General features: G+C 37.3%; 1 protein-coding gene across 11 annotated transcripts in view; it reads left to right on the forward strand.

The window, feature by feature from the left end:
- The first annotated feature begins 488 nt into the window (after nucleotides 1-488).
- The window catches only part of LOC117409221 (transducin-like enhancer protein 1), a 68772-nt gene continuing 52309 nt past the window's right edge, over nucleotides 489-16951 (forward strand). For 5 of the 11 annotated variants that reach the window (XM_034014905.3, XM_034014906.3, XM_058996158.1 and 2 more), the window contains exons 1-4: nucleotides 491-1270; nucleotides 1777-1877; nucleotides 2490-2553; nucleotides 2655-2699. In XM_034014905.3, coding sequence (XP_033870796.1) covers nucleotides 1247-1270; nucleotides 1777-1877; nucleotides 2490-2553; nucleotides 2655-2699 — 234 coding nt within the window. In that variant the 5' untranslated portion in view covers nucleotides 491-1246. Of the gene's footprint in view, nucleotides 1271-1776; nucleotides 1878-2489; nucleotides 2554-2654; nucleotides 2700-16951 lie in introns of those variants that run through there. The other 6 variants (XM_058996168.1, XM_058996172.1, XM_058996178.1 and 3 more) reach the window with 3 other exon arrangements.

The following is a 16951-nucleotide window of genomic DNA, read 5'->3' on the forward strand; positions in this document are numbered from 1 at the left end:
ACAGTTCACAGCCTACCTCTGTAAAGCACTTTGTGATGGTGGTCCACTATGAAAGGTGCTATATAAAAATCAAGATATTATTATTATTATTATTATTATTATTATTATCTGAGAAGACCGAAGAATTCAATTTTCTTGAGATACAGACATCCCTATGCAACAAGCTTCTTAAAGTGTAAACACAAATGTAGCGCTTGCAATATCGAAAATAGGTAACGCTGTATTATTAATCGCCTATCTCTTTAAGAAGTACACGCGCCCCACGTTACTTTGATTGACATTTGAGGATTGTCACTCTCCCACAGACCGACCTTCTCATTCTTCCACGCCAATCTCAGCATTACCGACGTTTCTATTGGTCAGCACACTCTGTTGCTGAGTGTAATCGACAAGCATGGATTCTTATCTAACAATTCTATTGGACAGATACTATAATTACGTCACAGCCCCACGTGGATGCGCAATTTTGATTGGATCCAGTTAGTTTTCAGAGGCAGTCCCATATCTGGTTAGTACTGCGAGTGTGAAACCGCGTGTTAATGTAAGTAGTGGGATAGTGTCGGGTAGGGAGAACTACATTGTTTTTCCGAATAAGATTAGATGTATTTTGCTTTTTTTTTTTTTTTTAAACAAACAAAACATTTTTAACTTTTTTCTTTCTTGGATATAACTACTAAGTACTTTTGTTTGTTTGTTTTAATAATATTATCGGGGGGTCTATTTCCTTGTATTTATGTAAACATTTTAATTTAACCCTCATTGTGGCTGGGGCTCATTGACACTAGATTTTAAGTCGGTGTTGCTGTGGACTTGTACAAAAAAGACATTTCGGTGTGGCATTTTTTTTTTTATCACCTAACTGGATAACCCTGCAGAGAACCGTCGCTGCGTTGAAAATTGTATTCAAAAGAGAGTTAAAGGTGGACTGCTTCCATTGTAGTCCAGTTTTACTACTGCCATTGGACAATCTTTAAAACCAAGGAAGGCCCAATAATATACAACTTCGTCTTAGGGCTGCAACGATTAAGAAACGCTTGTTTTGTTTTGCAAAGGATATATTTATATGTGTGTTTGCTGGGAGGACTCGAGTGGGATTTCTTTCCGGTCTCTCTTCTTTTCGCAATCCAGGATGGTTTTGTCACAGTTCTGAGTTTCCCGTGTGTGCTCCTAAATTTCTCGTGAACCTGGTTGAAATATAAACCACCGAGAACCGAGCTTCAGGAGGAGCTACGTAGTCGAAGAAGATATGTTTCCTCAAAGCAGACATCCCGTAAGTGTACAAACAACCACACAAAGGAAAATGGGGGAACTACCCTTTCTGCCTCACGGTTTCCTTACGAATATTTAACACTTTTTTTCTGAACTGAAAAAAAAAAAAAAATTATAATAGTGAGGTTCATGCAACTAGGCGATGTGTTTCACTATTTATTCTTGTGATGCTAGGTTTAATTTGTTTCGTTAATGATACAAATATTGCCCCCTTATAGTACTATAGCACATTACACTTAGTTTACCTTTTGATTTTACTTGCGTGTGATACGTTGTGTGCTTTCTATTTATTTCAATTATTTACGTTTTTAATGAACAAGCAGCGCGCATATTTTTCTCTCGTAATAACGCAGAATACACATGCTTATTTTATTGTGTAATCGTAGCTGTGGATGTGTAAGTATATCAAGGGGTTTATGTATTTAACCTCATGTAACTCGAATAATATTCTACTCCTCCTCCCCCTCCCAATTTCCTTTCTCTTATCTTTCTACCCACCTTTGACAGACGCCGCATCAGCCTGCGGGACACCCCTTTAAATTTACTATCCCCGAGTCCTTGGATCGCATAAAAGAAGAATTTCAGTTTCTACAAGCTCAGTATCACAGGTGTGTGCAGTTATAATTTACATATCTGTGGTCTACTGCATTTAAAAAAAAAAAAAAAAAAAAAAAAACATTTCGTGTTATTTACAGTCAGGACATTTCGGTTGTTGTCTGCGGTAGGTACACTGTGGTTAAGATAGGAAACCAGAGGGTGGCGTTTGGAGCCAGTTTAAATAAACTTATAAAACAATATATATATATATATATATATATATATATATATATTGTCTTTTTTTAAATGGTGTTAGTTATATAGTTAGATATTTTTGCTTAATCTATTAATGGTTGGTCAGTGACAAATCGTTTGTAGGAATAGTAGGCAAAATACAAATGTTACCAACTTTGGGAAGAATGTAATTCAATATGAGAAATGCAACACATTATACCCTTTGCGAAGTCCTAGTTGATCTGAAACTGTTTCTACCAATGCTCGAATGCGTGATTTAATCAATGTAAGACCATGTACATGTTCAGCAGAAGTATGAACTTGGTGTAATTTAGATTAGGGCTTGTATATATGCCTGTACATGTAAAGTTTAAACAATAAAGGTTATTGTCTTCCTATTTCACACAGCAGTGTTTGTATTTTAAAGAGCTTGTACTTTTTTCTGTTAGTCTGAAGCTGGAGTGTGAGAAACTAGCCAGTGAAAAAACAGAAATGCAGAGGCACTATGTTATGGTAAGTTATCTTTTTGCATAAAATGTGTTTGCTGTAATGCTTTGAGTGTTCGTTTGAGACTACAATACCAACTGATGAATTTCAACATTATTTATTCACAGTACTATGAAATGTCTTACGGGCTCAACATTGAAATGCATAAGCAGGTAAGTTTAACCTCAACACTTGATAGTTAAAGCCAGAACCTGAAAGAAAATTAGGAAAGTTCTGTGTGGACATGTACTGGTGTTGACGTTTCTTTACTTTACTATATATATATATATATATATATATATATATATATATATAGTTAATTAATTAATTAATTAATTTAAACATTACAATAACAAAAAGGGGATGGGGTGGAACAATGCTGTCTCCAAAGCATTGCTTCTTGCAGTGCCAGTGTTGGATAGTCTGTAGTGTGTCTTTGTATGGTAGGAGTAAATTACAAAACAGACAGTGAAAGACAGTTCTCAGGTTGAAGTTCAGAAGGTCTGGTGATTGCTTAATGCATGATTTTGAATTGAGTTGTCATCTTTTGCCAAATAGACTTATGACAGGGTGGAAGTGCTCTGTGGTTATGTTGACGTTTACTTTTTCATCAAGATCCTGGCAACAATGAGTTTTTTTTTAAAGAATTGAGCTTTTTAAAAATTATCGTTGGGTGAGATGCCCAGTTTCAAATGTACAATGCAATTCTTGCTTGATGCATTTGAGTCTCCTCTGAGAACTCTTGTTTCATTAAATTAAAGAGCATGGCTGACTGGCGAAGGACAAGGCAGATTAATTGATTAGTGAAGGCTTCAGTTTTTCTCTGTGCTCAGACTTTTATTAAGCAAATGTACTTTAAATACCCAGTGATTTTCTTTGCTGGCTACTGTTCAGGCTCACAATGCGAGTAAAATAGGAAAGTGTTCAATTGAAGACAGACCAGATGAAACGTTTTAGAAAATGTAACAGTTTCTTACTGTATTTCTACATCTGCTAGAGCTAAGATATCAGAACATAAAGAACATTTTTTTTTTTTTTAAGGGACATTACACCTGTAACAGTGTGTGGAAAGTGTCTTAGTTCAGTGCTATTTTTAAATGTAAGTAATTTAAGAGTTGAGTGGAAACATTTTGTATTTTCCAATCATGTAAATAAATATGTTTGTTGTTTTATTGGAAACTGGAAGAGTATTGTAAATATCCTCTTGAATTTGTATAGTAAGAGATCTCCTGTAGGTAGATGTATGTATATTGTAAGGTGATTTTTGAGCTGTTTGACCTAATAACTGAAAGTGTTCAATTTGAAGGAAAACGTAACTTAGCATACATGGAAGCACTTCAGCAATTGGGTTTGGATAATGTAAACATTCTTGCATTTTGTGTTAATGTATTCCAGGGGGAATGGTATCCACCAGTTTTAGTTATCTATACAGATGAATTGCAGTAGATCGAAGAAAACTCTGATATGTACTATGATACATTCTAGCAGCTCTGCAACCTGCATAAATGCAATCCAGCCTTTCAGGCGATAACAGACAGTGTTGCGGATCCTGTGGAGGCGTGCCGCATGAAGTAATCATAATTTTTATTAACTGGTGACGTCTCAGCCCAAGGGTGTAGCCAGGCTCGGATTGATGCCTTTTCGCTGACTGATCACCAGTGCGTCCTAAGTGCTCATTATGTTATAGAGAGGGCCTTTGCAGCTCTCATTACATTTGACAGGAATTCTCTCTGGGGGTAAACTGGGCATTAGCTAGGCTCCTGGCAGGCTGAAATTATTCTTTTTATGGCATAAGCAAATGCTAGCATTCACTGTGAAGAAAATGTCATTTTGACAATGTCTTTGTTACTAGGAAAACGCTCGGCTGTGAAACTTTTTTTTTTTAACCTCCTCCATGGCAAGCTTGTCTCCTGGGCCGACTCAATGCTCACTCAGCGTGATGGCCTCCTGTGGGTTTGCAGAGCTGTTTCTGAAAGCTTTTATTCAGGCATTCTGCTCATTCATGGTGGTATCATATTCAAAAAGTGTGCTTTCCCATACAGATCCCCATCTAGAAGATGAAAGAGAGAATTCAGAACTACAGTACACACTCGCTATAACGCCCTTCATTATAACGAACCTTCGGCTAAAACGAACCTGACCCCTAGACCCCCAAATCAAAAAACAAAGATAATATAAACACTAGGGGTGCACGATAATACTGGTGTACCGGTATGTAGCTATATTCATCAGGGAATACAATAACCGGTATTTGAACAACAATACCAGTATTTTTGGTTAAATTGATTCAGGGAAACATCTACTGGAAATTGTCATCTATTATCTCGCAAGATAATCACTTCCTGCGAGAACTTGTAATGTGAGCAGTGCTAACACAAAAGAAAATATGGAAGCAGCACACAGAGATTTTGAGCTGCAAAGCAAAGTCACGTGAGAAATCATTTCCTAACAAACTAATCTAAAAAGCATGGCTATATAGCATCAAACATTGCAGCATGTTTATGCTGGCGGTACCACCAACCTTACATACAGTGGTGTAGAGTCTTACATTTTAAAGTACCGGAACGACAATTAAAATATAGATTTTTGTAAAACAAATTATACAAATTCACGCACCCTTGATAAGGGTTTTGAAAGCATCCAGCTGGTAAATGTTGTCTTTTGTGGTTTTGTATTTATTTTTTTTACTATTTTTATCATGCATGTTTTTTCTATTCCTTTAGGTTTATAAGGTCATCTCCAGCACAGAACTTCAGTTACCATGATGCCCTGTATAGTATATCACGTCCGCCCCCCCCCCCCGTCAATTCTTTCTGGAGCTCTGCATCCAATAAAATTACAAATTACACAAACGCTCAGTTATTTTTTATTCGTCACCAATTTAAGAACTGTATCAGTGCAATTTTTATTGTTTTTACATGTATTTTTAAAGACTATCTGCTGACAGTTCTGGACAGTGTAATTTTACACTATATTCTGAAAAAAAACTAAGCAAAGCAAATACTTAAATATTTTATAACATTACTTATTATTATTATTATTATTATTATTATTATTATTTTAAGTAAATGTGTAGCACTTATTTATGCTTTTGTAATATATATATATTACATCTTAAAAGCAAGATCAGTCATTTATTCCAAACCCCGGGTCTCTGCACTGACCGATTTTATATAAAGCCACTTTAAACTCGTGTTTATGGCCAGTCATAGGATGCACTTTTGAAAAACATGTTTAATATAAAATGAAAATAAAGATTTATAATAAAAATGTAAAAATGACATTTAAAATCAATGCTTTTAGAGAATTAAAACCAGCATTGTTTTTTCTGTTTTTCAAATTTAGAGCACATGCACGTATTTCAGAGGATCCAACAAAAATTAGTTACTGGACATTTCATATGTGAGTTTAATTCGTCATATTACATTCTGACAGGTTGATTCAATGGTCCTTTCATTTTGCATTTAGTGTAAGCATTTAAATATGCAGCAGTTATTCCGCTCTTACCTGCGAGTACACAAAGCGTTTCAATGCTACACGGTTTGTTAAAGGCTTTTACAATACAGATTGTGCATGTCCAATCTGCCGTCTGTAGTCACGCCTCTCTGGTTGTCCCACGCCCTCTAGTTTTTACTGGTGTCATCCCGTTGTGTCCCAGACATATAACATCACACTACTGGCATTATGGCCTCAAAGTAACAATGCGCATGTGCAAAGGCTCTGAAGTGCTAGTACTTCACAGAATTGTAAACTTGGGTGCTTTTCTGCAAAGGAGAATCTGCCCCTAACCAATAAGTCATCAGCTCTGCGTGTTATTCTTTCATGTCGCTTCTTTTTGTTTCGGCTGCTCAGTCAAGTGCTGCGAGGCCGAAACAGAGTTGACCGCTTAGAGCCTGGAGGAAGGGCTGCCCTCGGCTACGGTTTTACTGAGTTTCCCACTAAAAAATAAAAAATATGTGAGTAGGGGGTTTTTCCTTACCCGAGTGCTGAGCGGTTCATATTTAGTTCTGCAGGGTACGTGATCAGGCTAGAGAAGCTGGGCTCTCTCCCTCAATGCAGTCATGCTCTGGGGGACAAGCTGTGTCTCGGCTGCTGATTTTCATGAATTTCAATATTTGGGGGATAGGTGGCCTCGTCTTTTTTGGGGGGAGGTGGCTTATAGTCACTTTCTATCTGCGGCACTGGGATGCATGTAACTGTTCATGTATTTCCAGCCGGCCTCGCGCAGGTAGCCGTCGGGCACCCACAGACGAAGCCTCCGGCCAAATTTATCTTTCACTCGGCCCCGAGTGCCCTCCACAGTTCATAAATCATCTTGCAAATGCAATCATCATCATCATTCATTCATAGTGGATTCTCCATGCTGAAAAGGCTTTTCTCACTAGTCTAATGATTTCTATTATGTAAACGAAAGTGGTACCACGTGTGTTATCAGTTGTTTCAACAGTATGAATATAGTTGTCACATATTGTAATTAATGTATAAGATAAATGTTAAACAATTACATTTTGTATTGTATAATTTGTGAATGATTTGTTCTTTTTGAACGGCTCATACGGTGAATCCTAGAAATCGGTTCAGAATTCCATTACATTACATGACATGATGAGTCAAGTTACCAGCCCAACAACTCATGAAATGATTCAGAAATTACTTTTGAATCTACCGATCATTCAAGACGGAATTGTTTTGCTTCAGTGAATCAAACGAACAAATCTTTTGAACCGATTCACCAACTGAATCAAACGAATCGAGTCGGCAAAGAAATTTGAACTGCACATTACTATGCCGCATACAGAACCTTTAAACCCTCTTAAAAAATCTTGGGTTATACACCACACCACTAGTCCAAAACTTAATTACAAGCAGCACTGAATAGCCCGTAGCATAGGAAAAGAGTGTGCTTCACTGAAAAATCTGCAAACATGCCCACCAGCCTAAACCAAGCCATGCACCGCTGGGTGATGCGTAAGCAATAAGATTGTCATCTGATAAGCAGAAACAACTCCATGAACCGGCGAAAAAGTAACCACTGAAACACTATTAGGAGGCAGTGTGGTCCAGTGGTTAAAGTCCAGGGCTTGTAACCAGAAGGTTACCGGTTCAAATCCCACCTCTGCCACTGTGTGACCCTGCTCCATCCTGTGGATGAGATGTTAAATTGGAAGTGACTCTGCATATAATGCACAGTTCACAGCCTCTATAAAATGCTTTGTGATGGTGGTCCACTATGAAAGGCGCTGTAGAAAAATAAAGATTATTATTATATCTTAGCCATTATAGTGTTTTTTAATACATTAAAATGCGCTCACTGCTGTGGAATTCAAGCATTGAATTGACCTATAATACTTTAAATTCCATAAAAATGACAAAGCACAGTTTATATATGTAGATTTTATCAGCATCATTTGCTGTTGAATTCCAGTATGTATCGCAATACATATCGCTATATTGTCTTCAGTATTGCACTATATTGCAATACGGATCCTCAGTCCGACCCACCCCTAATAAACACACACTGTCAACATCCCGGTCTGTATGCACAAGATGCTACCTCTGCAGTGAAGTCAACTCTTTTGTCTTAATAAAAGCGTGTGGCTGTGTAACTATGCCTCTGAAAATGAAAATCATTTTATGTTGCAACAAAGCTGGAAACTACTGTATGTTGATCGTTTGAAAAAAGGAGTAACACAGGCATATCTCTATTGTGGATATATGTTGTCAAAAAGCACTTTTTGTTTTTTTGGATTGTTCAGCAACCATGCGGCAAAGCAAGATTGTTAAAGGAAAAAAATAATAATGGAGGATCTTTGAACTTCATGTCATGTCGGGTTGATTTGGAATAAAAGCTCAGTTTAGGATTCTTGCATGTTGGATTAAGAGGTGGTGCACTTTGAAATGATTCATGTCAGATTGATTTTGAATAAACGTTCAGCTTCAATTCAGGATTCTTGCTTTTTGTACTGCGTTTTAATTTTTTAATGAATAGGATAAAGCAAAGGCAGAATACTGCATAGATGAGGCGAACAGGTACATGTAATTCTACAATTAAATTGATCTAATTTAATTTACTCCAACAGTTTATCGTTCATTTTGATTGTCCTTTCGCTACAATTAACCCCTCAATATAATGAACAAAAGGCTTGGACCACAATAGGTTCGTTATAACAAAGGTGTACAGTATCTTGCTTTCAATAACGTAGGTGCCAGCATTTTGTGCGTAGGGGGTTATGTCCTGTTTTTTGACTGACATCCTAATGTGCCAGGCTTCAGGCTCTTAATTAAAATACAGGTTTGCTAGATTTTTGTTTTGTTATTTACAATGTAGAAAAAAAAATGCCTTTTTATAAATCTATTTCAATTCAAGGAATATTGAAGTACAATTTTTAGTAGTAGTCATTGACCATAAAACGATTGTTTCTGGGTTGTCAAGTGTTTAATCTGCGAACCAAATCAGTTGGATCACAGCTTTTTTGATGGTTTGCCTCCTTTCAAGATTTCCTATAGGGGCAGGTGTGGACATTTGGAGGATATGTCACAAAGGGTTTTAGGGTCACTAGTCTGCATATTGCCACTCTGTTCTAACAGAGTTTAAATGTATTCATGATTTTAGTAGTTTTAACTGTAAAGTTCCATGACATTTTCTGGCCTCAGTGGCTGTGAAATGTGTGTGATTTGTAATACAGGGTGATTAGAAAGCAAGTTTACCACATGCCTTGTAGTAAACTTACTTTCTAATCACCCTGTATATTAGGCTGCATTTTTATTTGTTTAATTTATTTATTTATTTTGGTATCTCAGCCTTATTTCTTCTTGTGGCATGTCTGGATGCTTAGAAATACAAGTAATAGGGGCTCCCGAGTGGCGCATCCAGTAAAAGCACTCGCTAGAGTGCAGGATGCGCTCTATAGCCTGGACGTCGCCGTTTCGAATCCAGGCTATTCCACAGCTGACCGTGGACGGGAGCTCCCAGGGGGCGGCGCTCAATTGGCCAAGCGTCGTCCGGGGGGAGGGAGGGTTAGGTCGGCAAGGGTGTCCTCGGCTCACTGCGCACCAGCGACCCCTGTAGTTTGGCCGGGCGCCTGCGGGCTTGCCTGTAAGCTGCCCAGAGCTGCGTTGTCCTCCGACGCTGTAGCTCTGAGGCAGCTGCACAGTGAGTCTGCAGAGTGTAAAGAAGCGGGCGGCTGACAGCACACGCTTCGGAGGACAGCGTGTGTTCATCTTTGCCCCTCCCGAGTTTAGCGCAGGGGTGGTAGCAGTGAGCTGAGCCTAAAAATAATTGGGCATTTCAAATTGGGGAGAAAATAATAAAAAACTAATTGGCAACGACTAAAATAAAAAAAAAAGAAATACAAGTAATGTATTAAGCAAGGCCTAACAATTCAACAGCTCAAGATGTTGTTTCTTGGTATTTAATTAATTAATGACCTTATTGGACTCCCCTGTGTTTGTATTACTTGTGCAAAGCTTATGAGCATCAGACATTAATAGACTTGCTACACTGAAGAGTTGCTGTCAGCAGGCATTACAGCAATGCCCTTTTATTTTTATCAGCTGTGACTGCTGTCTGCTGCCTGGAATAATTCAGGAGATAAAGCTTCCTGTGTCTAAAGCCTGGGTTGTTTAGGTGTAAGATTAGTTTTTGGTCTGTGGCAAGCAGCCAAAGAAGAGTCTTTGCTGCTAAATCCCATTGATAGACCCTATAAACTGCTACAATGAATGTTTGCATCTTGCCCTTTTCCGTGACAGCTGTGTGGACACCCATTATTCTGCTGACCTGTCTTTGACTGATTTGCCATTCCTTGATTGGTGCCCTAAGGCCATTGTAATAGTTTTTAGCCCACAACCTCATCTTTCTGGATCCATACTGATTATTTTAGAGGTCAACTGTGTATTTCTGTGAAATGAATTCTCTGCTGTATAGGATATTACATGATTGTCTTGTAGCGTTTAAAAATACTTATTTTATAAACAGACTATTATACATTCTAATATACTGAGCATCAAAAGAAACATCACTATTATAACACATTTATTTTCGAAAAAAAACAAGGTATATAAATGATGGACATTGACGAAATGTTTTTGGTTTCTTTTTAATCACTTGATCATTCATCCTTGACCATGACATGCTTGAGTAACTATGACTGAAGCATATGCACTTAATCACCTAATTAGTGAGACAGTTGATTGGACACTGGACGTGGAGTGATTTCAGCTGTTGAATTGCAAGCTTGAATAAAAGCAATAAAGAAAATCACAGAAAAAAAACATGCCACGTCTGTCAAGAGAGCAGCGCCTTCGTGCAATCGGCTTGTTGGAGGCTGGACTAGGGCAGCGTACTGAGGCTTGCCGTCTTGGGTGCTCACAGCCAGCAATTTCAAACCTGGCAAGATGGTATAACCAGACACACTCTGTCAATGACAGGCCACGAACTGGGAGACCATGAGTCACAACACCTACCCAAGATCGATAGATACTTTTGATGTATCTTCGTGATGTCAATTGTTAATCGGCACAATAAAAAGTCACTGCACCTCCTCTAAAACAGAGTTTGTCATTTTTCAATCACATCTAGTGAAGTTTATCCAAATATAAGTGATAAGTTTCTTTTGATGCTCAAATATAAGTGATGCCTTTCTTTTGATGCTCAAATATAAGTGATTCAATTCAATGAACCTGCCTTACAATAAATACATAAAATAGGCCTTCATCACATTTTATTCCTGTAGCTGTGAGATTTTATTTGAAGACAAATTAAGTAGTGTGTTCTCTTTTTCAAGGAGGACTTTTACCAGAGATTAAATATTTAATATGAAGTGGGTTTAAACAGCACAATTAATGACTTCATTTTTAATTTTTTGGGCGGTTTTACAGCAAAAAAGCAATATTGATGCACTGTACTATAAATTGGTTATGGAGTCATGAAAACATTACTTGTTGTGGTTAATTGATTTTGATAACTACATAATATATTTAATTGTTGGTACCAGTCATATAGAACAAGTCTGCATTGTGATTAAAGGGGAGGCAGAAGATTAGAATGGGTTGGATAAATCTGGCTTGCTTTAGTGCATTATACAGATCAAAGGGTTGAAAGCAAATTATAGGCTTTAGTAATACAGGGTTTTGAAGGACAAGGAGATACAAATCTTGGATACTGATTAGTTATGTAATCTAATCCAAAAAGCTTTTCAGCGCTTCAAAATGAATGCTCACAGTTTGATCACTGAAATCCAAACATGATACGATCCAGCAGCATCACCGCTCCATTTGTTAAATACTTTTTTTTATTCAGGTTAAGAAAATGAATTTAGGTCTTTATTTATTTTGCCCACCACCCCACACAAATGTCTTTCATGTTACTGTTTTGTGTCAAGTTAGCACAAGTAACTTAGATATATATCATATTTAACAAAAGCTTTTCATAATAATTATAAAGTAGTTAATTTTATCAGTGGATCTGCACACTTAATACATTTATATCTTTTTGTAGGGTCCTTTGCACCTGTTCTCTGGGCACTTGAGATTGTACAGAGTAATTGCAGGCCCTGATATTGAAGATTTTGATCTCCCTTTTCTCATTGGGTACAGTTGATTTGCTAAAGGGTGCTATAGGTGACCTGAGATTTTTCTCCATACAGGATTATACAATAGTTCCATCAATACCAGAGCTCTACTATCATTTGGAAAACTTTCTACTAGAATCTCATTCCAAGCAGTCTTTTTAAGGGATCAAAATATCTCGACAAAAAGTTGTTGGGATTTTTTTTGTCTTGAAGTAAAAGGAGAGTTGGAAGTAAAAAAAATAAATAAATAAATAAATACATGCATGTGTATAAAGCTGGATCCACACCTGAGCGATCAGTTGCGAAACTTAATTGCATGCAACCAAGTCGCTTATGTGGACGTCCCTGCAACCAGTTGCGAGCAGTTGCGCAACCAGTTGCTTGACAGAGAACTGCTCTACTTTCCAGGCAACCTCCTGAGCGACTTCTGTAGACACAGGTGATCACGTGGCAATTCGCAAACTCTGATTGGTTCTTATAATGCGGACTGCACGGCTTGCATATTAAGAAGCTCTAATTTTAAAAATGTCGGCGGTAAAAAAAAAAAACCAAAAACATACAACAAAAAAAACCTGTTTCCTCCAGTTTTTACGCGGCTTTGTTTTTTTCTTTAGGGAATATGGCATTTAAAATAACAGTTGAAAAAATAACAGCCAACTGTTCCTCGTTAATTACTCGACACATTACCACCTGTGTCACCTCGGTTGTAAAAAAATAAATAAAATAAATACAATTCTAAACTTGTAAACACGGGAGAAAAAAAAACAAAAAACGTGTCAACTCGTCAAAAACAAACAAAAAAAACACTTCACCTTGTAGATAGAATAAAAATGTAAAAAAAAAAAAAACTGTCACCTCAGTTATCATAAAAAAAATGAATCTTGTAGACGCGGGAACCTTGTGGCACAAGTAATTGCTCAGATGTGGACACTGCAATTCGGGAGCAATTGGGTTGCGCAACTGATCGCTCAGGTGTGGACCCGGCTTTATAATGAATGTAGCTCTGTGGTTAAGTATGAATGCGTATAGTTAATGCGTGCATGGTCCTAATGTTTAGAAAATATACATTTTCACGGTTTTCAACGTTTAAGGTATGTGGCACTTACAAGGTGGTAGAGGCATCAATTTCATTGTGGTGCGTAGCCCCCCCCCCCCCCCCCCCCCCCCCCCGATTTAAAATGATGCATTCTGGCACAACTTTGGATGGTTTAAGATCAACAAGAAGAAAAATTGACTTTTGGAGTATCAAGGCCCCTGCAATACAAGACTGTCTGTAAATGTGTGTGGAATTGTGTTCAGTTGTAATATGGGCAACGGCATTCTGCAGCTTCCATGCTCATCGTTAGTCAAGTCCTAATCTGACAGCATGTACTGTAACACAGACAGCTCTTATGATTACAGTTATATGTACCAGTTTATTTTTCAGTAAAAACAAGTTTAAATTGCAGTGCGTTTATTCTGCTATTTGATATTAAATACACCACAGCAAGCACACTGTCATATTTTAGATATTTTCAAGGGCAGTTTATTTTACTGCAGTCAAGTAAGCTGCAGTGCATTTCATTTGTAGTTCTCTAAATATATATTTTTTCTTCTCAGCAGTACACTTTCCAATTACACAGTTGCTAGTATTTATATGCGTTCTGTCCGACCCTAGCCATTCCTAAAAGTGTTGTTGTTTTTTTTTTTTTTTTTTTGCAAATGTCTTTTTTAAATTCTTTTACTTTTGTATTGCTAAATTGGTGTCTAAAGTAAGTTGCTCTTCCGATATATTGCATGATACATTTAGTGGAAAATTTTAAACGAACTAGGTCGACTTCACCTGAATCTTTGTTGTTGATCGGTGTAATGCAAGTTACTGTATCTCACTGCAGTGTATGCTGTGGCTGACAGATCTGGTGTTCATGAAGTTACAACAATGTTAATTAAATCGGGCTTAATAAAGGCAGGAGCCCTGGATTCTTAGCTGTCAAAATTTACGGCACTTTTGTATCCTATCGATGCCTTGAGTAAACAGTCACTCGTTTCTAGCTTTATACGAAAGATGGCCAGTCAGTGTATTGACAAGGCCAGACACAATAGAAAATGGCATTGGGGACAGAGCCATGGGGATTTGCAGTAAATATATTACAGACCACAAGTGAATTGCCAATACTGCTTGTTTAGCAGTTTGCAAGGGCAATGATGGTATGGATTTTTGAATTGGAAGGGAATGTCTATGTTTCTCTCTCTCTCCCTCTGCTGCTGCAGGGTATTGGTGATGGCTGTGTAGAAATTGTCTTGAACTAAATGTAGATTTTGTTTCTGTGTGACACATGAAAGCCCCTGTGGATTACTGAGAGCTGTTGAAGGTGGCAGTGGCGCATAGACAGACTTCCTGCTCCTTAGATGCTGTTTATGGAGCTGTAGCTCAACTGGGCAATCAATACAAATCTTCTTCTCTCTGAGGGCCATAAAGCAGCAAAAGCAGGGTCAGGATAATGAGAGGGCATTTGAAACCACGGGTCATGAGCTTCTCACAAAGGCTGTTCTACTCTTTAGTAATCTGATGGCATCCATTTTTAAATGTTTGCATTATTGCTGACATTATATACAAGTTTGTCTTATTTTAGTAACAGTTGCTCCAAGGCATGTATATTTTTACAACTGATAATTTGACTGCATAACAAAGCCTTCCTTGGATAGGGGATGGAAAGTTATAATTGGAGCTCTCAATCGATTTTTAAAATTTTGGATCGGTTAATTTTTATGTATTAGTTGATTTAATCGGTAGGTTAATCTGTGCACATTTTTAATAAAGGTAACGATATTATAGCAGCTGCATAGTAATACAAAAAAAATAGATAGAATCTTTTTTAATTTTAGTAAATGTAACACATTTTCACAGAACATCAGTTGTTTACATAGCTAGGTACTTGGCTTCCTTCTGTACTTCTGCATCCAGCAGAACCTGAGGCACCGAAGAGATTAAGCTGTTCAGAATCTGACAAGTGACTGCTTAACATGATGTCGTAGTCAGAAAGCAGAAAGTAATTCCACATAATTACCTCTATTTGAAGAATTGGTGCCTTCATCAGTTCAGGTATTTCTGGTGTATACCTCCCATTTTTTTATTGAGTTCTTAAATTGATTTATAACCAAATCGACTACAATGGCTCATTTTTTTTAATTTGTAAAAAACAATTTGAATATTACTTCGAAGTTCTCAATATAATTCTTAATAACTGTCTCTATAATAAGCTATCGCACAAAATTCAGCTATGGTGTTTTATTTTTTATATATTTTTTTAATTCAGCTATGCTTACACACCCTACGATACCATATTTGTCCCGCCTCTGCTCGCATGATTGGGCACCTGTATAACAAGGGGCAGATTTTTGACTCTCCCATTGGTTAAACCTACTAAAGACCTTCACTGTTTGTCCCGCCTCTGCTCACTTATGATTACACTGCTATGAAAATGCAGATCTTCTATTGGTTGATTTTATTATGTACAAAAAACTGCATCATTTTAAATAAAAAAAAAAGTAAAAAAAATCTGCAATCAACTCTTTAGTTGATTAATCAGGGCAGCCCTAGGTATAGTACAAAAGTAGCTGATGTGGTTGCAAGTTACACACGTAGTTAGAAGTATGCACTCTGAAGTTCATTCTGCTGTCATAGGCAGTTGACTATTTTCACAGCTGTTGCATGGATGGGTCCTGATACCACCACTGCATATGCTTTCGTCAGCGATTTACATTTCACACAACAAATACTGCGATTTATTAAAGATCTCCAGCAATGCACTTCAGGGCTTTTTTCTCCGGTGGTGCCGCATCACAATTTAAGCAAAAATAAAATTTTGTAAACAACATTAATCCAGGATGAGTGCATCTGAACACCTGGGCTTGAACTACTTTGCAAGTCGTCATGGAAAGGCTGCAGTTGATGGGGTTGTGGGCTGTGTTAAGAACAGAGTATGGACTGCAGTTTTGGTAAAGAAAGCTATGGTGAACAGTGCCAGTGCATTTGCTGAGTGTGCTAAACAAGTGACAGATAATAACATAAATGGAATTTTTATTCCAGCAGCTGACATCGAGCCAACCAAACAGGTTAGTTAGTCCAGTGGGCAAATGGTGTGTGTATTTATTTATTTATGTATGTATTTATTTATTTATTTATTTATTTATTTATTTATTATTTCTGCCAGAAGTGCTCTACTTTAAAGTGGTGTGTGTGTTATTTATGTGGATAGGCAGTTGCTTACCCCACTTATTGGCCAAGTGTAAATGTCAACTTTAAAAGCACGTGTGGTGTGTGGTTTTTATTTTTGGTTTGATGTAATGTCTGTCACAGTCAACTAATTACCACCAATTAGTTTTTTTGCAGTAGATTTTTTTTTTTTTATTGAAGACATTCAGAGGTACTAAAAAATGTATGATTTGATAATTTTATAAGTAGCCAATTCACAGAATTCTAGCTTTCAATTGACAGTTACAAAAATCTGTGTTCTGAGTAATGTCCGTCACCCTGCTAATTAATCGATATCTACCTTTAACAACTGCATTTGGTTTCAATTCTGGAGTGGTTATCATAGCTGGCAACAAGCCTCGTATACTGTGCAGAAAGGTTCTGGCATAGTGTCCAACTACAGTTTGGAAAACTCCTAAATGTTGTGTGTTTTGTAATGATCATCGCACACGGTTTCACCCATATGTGTTCTCTGTGATCAAGTTGAATTAAAGTGAAAGGTCTGCAGTTTTTCATTGGGTAGAATTGGTTATTGTATAATAATGGCTTGTTGTGGGGCTTTGTTCTGCTTGCATTTTAATATACTGTAAGATTATCATGTCGGTAGTTGGAAGCCCAGCAA

The sequence above is a fragment of the Acipenser ruthenus genome, chromosome 2 (assembly GCF_902713425.1).
Source record: "Acipenser ruthenus chromosome 2, fAciRut3.2 maternal haplotype, whole genome shotgun sequence".
Taxonomy (NCBI): domain Eukaryota; kingdom Metazoa; phylum Chordata; class Actinopteri; order Acipenseriformes; family Acipenseridae; genus Acipenser; species Acipenser ruthenus.